Here is a 10,471-nt window from a genome sequence, read left to right as displayed (position 1 = left end):
CGAACGCCCTCTGCAGCACACAGCACTGCCAGGTGAGGCCCAGTAACCTCGCTCTGACGTGACTGCACCCGTCTCTAAGAGGGCGTGTTCCGAGGGATGGGGGTTAAGACTTAATAACAGACATGTTTTCTCGGCCACCTGTGGCTTAGATACATGTTCTGGTGTTCAAGCATGTGGCCAGCTTCCGTCTGTGCCAGCTGGGAGCTGGGTGGCCGAGACCTCCTTCCTGTGCCAAGGAAGCCATGAGTGCTGCCACACCTCAGGACCCCGCCCACCGCCAAGGCCGTCTCCAGACGCACGGGAGGCACTGGGGTTGGTTCTGGAGGTGGAAGCCGGCCAGGGTGGGCCTGGGCCTGGCCGCCCGGGCACCTTTTCCAGGGCCTTCTGGGGGGTGCCAGCAACGCTGACCGCACAGGGAGAGAAACTGAGGCCAGGTACTAGCCCATCACAGACAATAGACCAGCTAGGCCCTCCACACACCCCTCCCCACCTGACAGGCCTCCCCTCGCCGGGCCTTAATGTTCTCATCTGCGGGACAGAGAAGGTTCTGTCACCTCCTGAGGCCAGGGACCGGTGACCCGCTCCAAGATGGCGCTTGCACTTGGGCACCTGCCGCTGCTCCTGGCTCTCCCAGCTCCCCAGGCGCTCTGCGTCCCAGCCCAGACCCGGAGCGGAGCCTGGGCGGTGCTGGGCTGGGGTCTCCTTGCCCTCAGGCTCACCACCTCCTGAGGGAGCCTTCCGGATGCCTGCCCAGCACAGGCCTTCTCTGACCTAAAGCCTGTGCCATGTCTGCGAGTCTCGGTGGTGGAGACGACCTGCGGGCAGCTGGCAGGGAGGCAAGGGGAGCCCAGCACTGATGCCGAGGAACTGGCTATAGCCTTGACCTCTCTGCATAGGGGGCCCAGCTCCCACCCCATTACTTACTCCCCCACCGAGGTTTGCAGCTGGGAGCACAGTCTGGGGTAAGGAGCCAAGGAGGCTGCTGCAGGGGGAGGAGTCTGGAAGCCCGGGCCTCAGTGTGTGCTCTGTACAATGGGCTCCCACATGCTCACAGAGATATCGGGGGATGGTTAGGGTCTAGTCTGGTGGTCTCTTCTTCCCACCAGTTTAGCTGAGGCTGCCTGCCTCAGCCGCAGCCCTGGCACAGCACTCCCAGCACCGGTGGCCTGAGGGAGCCGGCATCAGTCTGGGAGGGGAGGTGGTTATTGGTGTGTTCCCTCAAATTCAATAATAACTAGAATTGTAAAATGCCTCGTTTTTCTCTAAATAAATATTCTTCATTTTTACTTCAACTCCTAGTCCAAGTCCATTGCAAGTTAAGAGTCACATAAGCAGGTGGCCTCCTGGGCTTTGCCTCTTCTTCTTTTAAGCTTTTAAAATTAAAAGCATTTTAAAAATAAAAGTAATCTGAGCTTGTAGCTCCAAAGAGCTAGGCATTTTGGGAGAAAAGAATTTCCCCCAGAGCGTCCACATGTGGACTGAGGGGTCCCAGGTTCGATTCCGGTCAAGGGCACATGCCTGGGTTCGGGCTCGATCCCCAGTAGAGGGCGTGCAGGAGGCAGCTGATCAATTATTCTCTCTCTTCATTGATGTCTCTAATCTCTCTCTCCCTCTCCCTTCCTCTCTGAAATCAATTAAAAATAAATAAATGAAAATAGAATCTCCCCCCCCTCCCACCCACGTTTTCTGCCAGGCTACTTGCTACCCTCCACGCACAGGCCCCGGCGTTCCACAGGAAGAGCTGGTGTCCTTGCCTGGAGCCCACTCACCACCCTGGTCCGAACCCTGACCAGGGTGGTGCTCCCTGCCAGGCGCCTGCGCAGGCCAGGCTCGCCTGGGCTTTCAGGAGGAGACCGTCGAGTCACTTCAGATGCCATCGAGCCACTGGCCACAGGTTCAAAGTGACCCCTTGTGGACATGCAGCCTGTGGGTGCCAGCCTCCCCGAGCTGGGACGGTGCCCCTGGGACTCCTCCACGCCTCTGGGCAGCCAGACCGTGGTGATGCCTTCCTGCCGCTTGACTTCTTGTCTGTGAGCTTGGACCTGTTCTCTAAGCAGAAAGCAGGAAGCAATAAAGGTTTAAGGGCGGACAGGACAGATCTGAATTCCACCCGCAGGAGGCACGTGGCGGACGCCTCCCTCACAGAGTGGGAGCCCGAGGCGGAGAGTGGGGACTGTCCTGGCCCAGGCACTCGCGTGCTGGGAGCCTGGCACCTGGCTGTGGGCTGAGGGCTCCCTTGTAATGAGCGGGCGCGGCCCACGGGGGGCAGGGCGGGTGCCCACAGCCCAGCTGCTCGGGGGTAGCAGCAGGAAGCAGTGCCTGCTGGTCAGGCATCCGAGGCTTAGTGCACCCGCCCAGCCAGCATGCAGGGGAGGGAGGGGGCACTCAACCCCCCTCCACGTGTGCGAGCCTGCTCTCCACACTCCCCTCCCTCCATGCCTCCCCCCTGCCCAGCGCAGACCCCATGCCGCTGGCCCCTCGGTCCTGCACTGGCAGCTACGCTTTCCTGATAACCGGGAGCCCAGGGAGCCGCCTCCCACACCGGAGACAGGCTCAGGCCTGCTTCCGAGGGGCTGCCTCAGGGGCTGCAGTCGGGGCGATGGCTGCTGGCGGCTTGAGTGCTGAGGGAGGCCCTGGGCCAACGGGTCCCAGAGCAGGAGACCGGGGCCACGGGCATCTGACGCCGCCAGAGCGGCGACAGAGAGCCCTGGGCCAGGCCACAGAGCAACAGCACCGCTCAGCCTCCCGGTCCCGGGAGCCCTGGGAGGCTCTCCCCGGCGGGAGGGGTTTGAGCCTCCTTACCCGCAGTGGCTGGCTGCCGGGAGCAAACGTCCAAAGGACAGATGGCAGGAGGGGAAGCTGCCGCTGGCTGCTCACTTCTGTTGTCTCTGTCTCTACCCACCCTCTTCCCGGGCCTCTGAGGCCCCCACCAGCGGCCCACACACCAGAGCCTGGAGCCCCTGCGGCTGCGGCTGCGGCTGGGGCCGCTCCCGCTCCTGGGGGTGAGGGCTCTGCACGGGGGAAGCTGGGCCGTGGGGCTCTTGTTAAAGAGAAACCATCCAGGTCAGACAAGGTCACTCCGAGACAAGGTCACCACCGTCCATCACAAGGGTGAGTGATGACGGCCGAGCGAGCCCAGAGCGTCCTCGTCCTGGGAATCTGAGTGGCTGCTGCCTCCTTACCAACTGCGGCCTCTGCCACCCCCCCCCCGCCCACACACACACACACTTTCTACTAAATGTATTGGTTCCCAAGCATAGCACAAGCCCCACTTCCTAACCGCATCCCATCCCGCCCTGCGTCCCCCCCCCCCCCCCCCCCCGCCCCAGTCCTCCCTGACACACCAGGGGCTCTCCCCGGGGCGGGGGACCCAGCGGGCTGGCCTTGGCACGCTCCGGGCTCTGCTGGGCGCAGTGGTGCCCGGGGCCTTCCCGGCAGCTGAGCTCCGTTGCCTCCAGACCTCAGTTGCTTGTCAGCGGCGTCCAGGTACCGGTGGCCTGGGCACCGCACCGGACCACAAGCCAGGGGCTCTCAACAGCAGCGGACGCCGCTCCTCGCCGCCCTGCTGCCGCCACCTCATCCGCGCGTCCTCTCCTCACCAGGACCGAGTCGCGGGCGTAGGGACCACCCAGCGCAGTGTGACCTCAGCTAACCACACCTGCCAAGCCTTCTTTCCAAACGACGTCACATTCTAACGTTCCAGGGGACGTGGATTTGGGGGGAACGCTATTCAACCCCCATCTTCCCTCTGACCCCTCAAAAGGCACTTCGGTCCCATGTTTAAAACACACCCTCCTCCTCTCCACATCTCGGTCTGAACTCAGTCCGAAAGGGAGACGGTGGGGATGAAGGGACCGCTGTCCCCGAAAGCCGCAGAGCCAGGGCGCGCTCCTTAGCCCCAGGCCTGCGCCCTGGCCCCCGGTGGCCCCTGCTCCTCGGGGCCTTGGCCGCGCCTCAGCCCCTCCCTCTCTGTCTCTGTCTGCATTCGTGGCTTTGCCCTCCAAGTTCTTCTTCCTTCACTCTGTCGCTCTCTGCTCTCGGTCCAGGCTGGGGGTTTCTGCTCGTGTAACATTCTCCAACGCCGTGTTGGTCTCCGTGTGGCTCACAGGGTGCACACCGTCAGACAGGAGGCTCCGGTCCTCCCTGGTTGCCCACCTCGGCCCCGCACCCCGCTGCGCGCTGGGCACCCAGGTCCCTACCGAGTCTCCTCACCAAGTTTCTCCCACCGTGTTCTCTGCGGTGTTCTCTTCGGACCACACTTTCTAAACAGTGAACTTTCCTTTTTCTTTTTCTAAATATGCCTTCATTGATTTCAGAGAGGAAGGGAGAGGGAGAGAGAGAAACACCAATGATGAGAATCACTGATCAGCTGCCTCCTGCACGCCCCCAACTGGGGATCGAGCCCGCAACCCGGGCCTGTGTCCTGACCAGAATCGAACCTGGGACCCCTCAGTCTGCAGGCTGACGCTCTATCCACTGAGCCAAACAAGCTGCGATTCAACAGTGAACTTTCTAATTTTAACTGTCTGGATGGGCTAAGGACTTCCTTCCCAAATCAGCGAGCGCGGGTTCCTTTCTGCTGAACGGTTTCTTCCCCAACTGACCTCGCTCCTCGCAGACGCACTACCGGCAGCGGGAGAGCCCGGCTCCGCGGCCCACACCGGGTCCACAGCTCCTCAGCGAAACATTCACCCTAAAATGTCTCCTTCCTGCTCAACACTGGGCCCCCTCTTTACCAGGACGGCCTGCACCCCGTCTCCCAGAGCCTGTCCCTCACGGCTGTCACCCCCGCCGCGCCTGCTGCTGGGCCCGGAAGCAGACCCGGCCTCGGCCTTCTCCCCACTCCCTCCCGCGCTCAGGCTCGCCTCCAGGCTTCTGTTTCCGTCGCAGTCTCCTCGAGGGAACCTAGGCTTTTCCGTCGCAGCCTCGGAGCCCTTCCAGGCCTGCACGCCGCCGAACGACAGCCACACGCTCACTGGCTTCCTAGACCGCGGGACTTCCTCTCCTGTTGCTCCGGAGGCGGAGGCCAAGGTCCGGGTGTCAGGGCGGTGCTCCCTCTGCGAGCCCTAGGGGAGCGCTCCTCCGTGCCGCTCCAGCCGCTGGCACTCTCGATGACCTTGGGTGCCCTTGGCTCGTGGCGGCCCGTGCCAGTCTCTGCCTCCACCATCGCTTGGCCTTTCCCGTGAGTCCTCTCCTGGTCAGTGGTTTTAGGACCCGCACTCTCCTCAGTTTAACTAACTTCCTCTGCAAAGACCTTATTTCCCAATAACCTCACATCTGAGGCTCCGGGTGGACGTGAGCATTGGGGTGACACCATTCAACCCGGGACGCCGGCGCTGGCATTCTGCCCTTCTTTGCCTCGCTCTCCACTGCGGTCACCTCCTTACGGTCAACACCTGAACACAGCCGCCACGCTGAGCTCCCGCAGCGAGGAGAGCCCCCGAGCACAGGCCCCTGCACGCAGCTGCTAACCACCCCCCCCCCCCCCCGGGACAGGGCCTCCCCTCGGAGCTACTGGGACCCACCTCAGACACAGACCTCCTCTGGGAACTAGGGAAACACCCCCTACTCTCTGTATCTGGGGACCCACCTCAGACACTACCCCATCCTGAGCTTTGGGAACCACCTCCACATGGGGACCCCCTGAGACACACACCCTGCTCTGAGCCACTGGGTCCACATGAGAAACGGCCCATGTTCTGAGCTGCTTGAGCCCGAATTAAGGCACGAGCCCTTCCCTCTACACCAAGCACGTCAAACTCACGGCCCAGAATGAATGTTTTTGTGGCCCAGCCAATAGAACAGTATGTAAGAAACATGTTAATAAAAATTTCCTAACTTAATTTTACAACATCCTGTTATACATAATCCTATATGATAAAAGGCTAATATTCGAATTGGCCCCTCAACCAGGAGTTTGACTGGAAGTTTGACCTGTGGCCCTTCCCCCACATCCCCCCCACCCCCCGCCAGCCCTGCCCCTGATCAGCCGATTGGGGCGGGCCGGCCAGACCCCACCCATGCACGAATTCGTGCACCAGGCCTCTAGTTATTAATAACGAACCACAGCATTCGCTAATGGCTGATGACTATAATCGTGTTGCATTCATTTCCCTTACGCGCAGGTGCACCATCTCTCTCCACTAACACCAGCAGCGAATATTTTAGCAGCCGATGGCCACGTCCTTAGTCTTGGACTGACTTGTTTGGTGTGCGCAACAGGAAATATTTCACTTTTGGAGAGCAAGAAAAATAGGTTTATTTGTATTACACTTATTAATTTGTGAAGTTATTCAGTGTCTGGTAAGTTAATGTTCAAGAAAAAAATATTAATTTTTATTAAAATGTTCTATTCTTTTATGTTAAGGATGACTCATTTATTTCAGCCCTTTGTATTCAGCATGTCTCTATCGAAATAAACCTACGTTTCTATGGAAATGGAAGCTCTTGTTTTTTGCGGCCACATCCACTCACACCTGTGTGTTTGGCCAGTGGCAGCCTATGAGTGTGACACGCCTGCCCTGCCCCATGAGGACCTAACTGAGATCAGGCCCCCTGTTTGAATACTGTGGATACACTGATAAAAGCTGCCCACTCTTAGCTACTGGGGACCCACCTCAGACACGAGCCCCCGTTCTAAGGTGTTAGGGACCGCGTCTGGCAGCCCCTCTGTGTCCTGCAGTGCTCCCCGTGACAGGGGAGGACGGTGGCCCCTTCCTCTGAGGTTTTTGGGGAGCCCTGAAGATTGGGCTCCCAGGCCAGCCTGGCCCTGACAGTAGAGGGCGGGTGTTGTTCTCTGAGGCACTGCCAGCCTGGATCCAGGCGGGGAGCTAGCGCCAAGGCAGGGCGTTAGGGGGTGCAGACTGATTGTGGGGAGTGGGGGTGGCAGGACCGCAGGGACCAAGAATCTGGCCCCAGAGAAGCTCTGCTCTGGCTCCGGGCGCAGCGCCCAGCTCCCTCCCTGTGGCCTCGGTCGCAGGGGCACCCGGACCACCAGGGGCAGGAGAGGGAGGGCCTGCAAGCTGGGACTGCGGCTGCAGGTGGCCCACCAGCGCCAGCTCCTCTGCAGGAAATGCCTGGGCAGAGCTTCGGCCCTGCTGGCCAGAGGGGGCCCCGGCTGCGTGGGGCCAGCACTGCGGGTGCAGGGGGGGGCGTGAGGAGTGGGGGACAGGCGGAGGGGTCAGCACTGCAGGGTGCAGGGGGGGCGTGAGGAATAGGGGACAGGCGGAGGGGACGGCACTGCGGGGTGCAGGGGGGGGCATTAGGAGTGGGGGACAGGCGGAGGGGTCAGCACTGCGGGGTGCAGGGGGGCATTAGGAGTGGGGGACAGGCGGAGGGGCCAGCACTGCAGGGTGCAGGGGGGGTGGGCATGAGGAGTGGGGGACAGGCGGAGGGGCCAGCACTGCGGGGTGCAGGGGGGCGTGAGAAGTGGGGGACAGGCGGAGGGGCCAGCACTGCGGGGTGCAGGGGGGTGGGCATGAGGAGTGGGGGACAGGCGGAGGGGACGGCATAGCTATGGCACAGCTCAGGGACCCCCGCGGCTCCCACCGGGGGGCCAGCACGGCCCAGGGGCCTGAGCACACCGGGCTGAGGGAAAGGAGCCCACCAGTCAGCAGGTGCCAGGGGCAGGGGCAGCCTCCCCAGGCCGGGGCCGCCCTCAGGGCTGTGCACCTATGAGCGGGGCAGGGAGGCCACAAACCCATCCCGTCAGGGAGGAGGGTGGTGGCCTGGAGGGCACATGCGGAATGTGAGGTGGGGCTGCCCACCTCCTCGACACCATGCCTCACTCCGGCTTCAGGTTTCTCCTGGTAAATGGGGAAGCCCTGCTGGTGGGAGAGAGCATGTGGAAAGGGAGTAGCAGCTTCATCGGGTCAACCCGGAGCCCCCAGATATCACCCGGAGCCCCCAGATATCACCCGGAGCCCCTCAGATATCACCCGGAGCCCCTCAGATATCACCCGGAGCCCCCAGATATCACCCGGAGCCCCCAGATATCACCCGGAGCCCCTCAGATATCACCCGGAGCCCCCAGATATCACCCGGAGCCCCTCAGATACCACCCGGAGCCCCTCAGATATCACCCGGAGCCCCCAGATATCACCCGGAGCCCCCAGATATCACCCGGAGCCCCCAGATATCACCCGGAGCCCCTCAGATATCACCCGGAGGCCCTCAGATACCACCCGGAGCCCCCAGATATCACCCGGAGCCCCTCAGGTCCACCCGGAGCCCCCAGATATCACCCGGAGCCCCCCAGATATCACCCGGAGCCCCTCAGATACCACCCGGAGCCCCTCAGATATCACCCAGAGCCCCCAGATATCACCCGGGGCTCTCAGATATCACCCAGAGCCCCCAGATACCACCCGGAGCCCCTCAGATATCACCCAGAGCCCCCAGATACCACCCGGAGCCCCCAGATACCACCCGGAGCCCCCAGATATCACCCAGAGCCCCCAGATACCACCCGGAGCCCCTCAGATATCACCCAGAGCCCCCAGATACCACCCGGAGCCCCCAGATATCACCCGGAGCCCCCCAGATATCACCCGGAGCCCCTCAGATATCACCCAGAGCCCCTCAGATACCACCCGGAGCCCCTCAGATACCACCCGGAGCCCCTCAGATATCACCCGGAGCCCCCAGATATCACCCGGAGCCCCCAGATATCACCCGGAGCCCCTCAGATATCACCTGGAGCCCCTCAGATACCACCCGGAGCCCCCCAGATATCACCCGGAGCCCCCAGATATCACCCGGAGCCCCTCAGATATCACCCGGAGCCCCTCAGATACCACCCGGAGCCCCCCAGATATCACCCGGAGCCCCTCAGATACCACCCGGAGCCCCTCAGATATCACCCAGAGCCCCCAGATATCACCCGGGGCTCTCAGATATCACCCAGAGCCCCCAGATATCACCCAGAGCCCCCAGATACCACCCGGAGCCCCTCAGATATCACCCAGAGCCCCCAGATATCACCCGGGGCTCTCAGATATCACCCAGAGCCCCCAGATACCACCCGGAGCCCCTCAGATATCACTCAGAGCCCCCAGATATCACCCAGAGCCCCCAGATACCACCCGGAGCCCCTCAGATATCACCCAGAGCCCCCAGATATCATCCGGGGCTCTCAGATATCACCCAGAGCCCCCAGATACCACCCGGAGCCCCTCAGATATCACCCAGAGCCCCCAGATATCACCCAGAGCCCCCAGATATCACCCGGAGCCCCTCAGATACCACCCGGAGCCCCTCAGGTCCAGCCGGAGCCCCCCAGGCCTCGGCAGCAGTGGCCCCAGGGGTCCTCGGTGGAAGCACGCCTGCACACACCTTCCAGGCACCCTGGGCACGGCGAGCCCTCGCCTCCCTGGAGGCCCAGCAGCAGGACTGTGCTCAGAGGAAAGGGGTTCCCAGGCCCAGTCAGACCCAAGGAGCGGGGTGGCCCCTCGAGCAGTTGGAGAGGGATGAGGGCTCCAGTCCCGGAGGCCTGGGTTCCGGGGCCTGGGGTAATTGGGACTTTGGGGGGCTGACCCACCACCTCGTGCACAGGGGTGGCCTGCTGTGCCTGGGAGGGTGGTGGGTGGGCACAGCTGCACGCCAAGCCCCCCTGGTCCCAGCGCCCTCTCTCCTGCTCTGGGGGGGCTCCCCGGGTCTCACTGTGCTGATCTCTGCAACGGAACAGGCGTCCGAGGGGAACTGGCTCTGGGTCCCTGAGACCTGGGAACCACGGGGAGTCGAGGGCGCCTTCATTCCCATCCGCACATGAGGGTTCTGGACCCGGCGTGCTCAGGGCGCACCGGGCTGCTGACGGGGTTAACTGAGCACCTCCGCTGTGCCAGGCCTGTAGCAGGTGCTGCTGCTGCTGCCCTCAAGGTGGGGAGAGGTTAAACGAGGGCAAATGCCCAGCACAGAGCCGAGGGGCGGCGGGCTCTCTGTGGAGGTGGCCCCGCGCAGTCCTGCAGAGACCTACAGGAAGAGCCAAGCAGCATAAGCAAGGGCCCGCGTGCGAGGAGCTGGTGCCCCAGCGGTGACCTGGGCGGAGAGGGAGCAGGAGAAAACACGGAAGGAAGGGTGGCAGGGCCAGAGGCCACCGGGCGTCACCTGACCCCAGTCCCAGAAACCCAGGGCCGCCCCCAGGGCCTCGCACAGTGCCCGCCGAGTGACGGATGGATGAAGAGAGACAAGTGACTCCTGCTGGTCCCCAAGTCGCTGTGTGATCTCAGGGAAGTGTATTTCCCTCTCTGGGCCTCAGTATCATGACGGCTGGATGCTCCCCGGGTCATAATTCTTGCCGGCAGGTGGCTGGGCCGGCACCTGGCTGCAGGCGGCCCACGTGGACGTCGCCTCCTTCCTTTCACTAGGGTTGTGGAGGGCACAGCCAGCACCCCCTCTGGGCCTGGTGAGGATGTGTTCCCCTGGCAGCGTGGTCAGCAGCCCCCCTGGCGCCCATGACGGGAGGCTGGGCTCC

General features: G+C 62.6%; 1 protein-coding gene across 1 annotated transcript; it reads left to right on the top strand.

Moving 5' to 3' along the window:
* The first annotated feature begins 7,778 nt into the window (after positions 1–7,778).
* LOC129151718 (DNA-directed RNA polymerase II subunit RPB1-like) lies at positions 7,779–9,471 on the top strand. The gene is made up of 2 exons (XM_054727610.1): positions 7,779–7,798; positions 7,890–9,471. The coding sequence occupies exons 1-2, from the start codon at positions 7,779–7,781 to the stop codon at positions 9,469–9,471; spliced, it is 1,602 nt and encodes a 533-aa protein (XP_054583585.1).
* The last annotated feature ends 1,000 nt before the right edge of the window (positions 9,472–10,471 follow it).

Source organism: Eptesicus fuscus, chromosome 15, assembly GCF_027574615.1.
Source record: "Eptesicus fuscus isolate TK198812 chromosome 15, DD_ASM_mEF_20220401, whole genome shotgun sequence".
NCBI lineage: Eukaryota > Metazoa > Chordata > Mammalia > Chiroptera > Vespertilionidae > Eptesicus > Eptesicus fuscus.
This window is presented reverse-complemented; position numbering and strand designations above follow the sequence as displayed.

Coding starts and splice junctions, on each gene's coding strand:
- LOC129151718 (XM_054727610.1), top strand. CDS start 7,779: ATGCCTCACTCCGGCTTCAG. Junction 7,799..7,889: donor ATGCCTCACTCCGGCTTCAG/GTTTCTCCTGGT, acceptor CGGAGCCCCCAG/ATATCACCCGGAGCCCCCAG.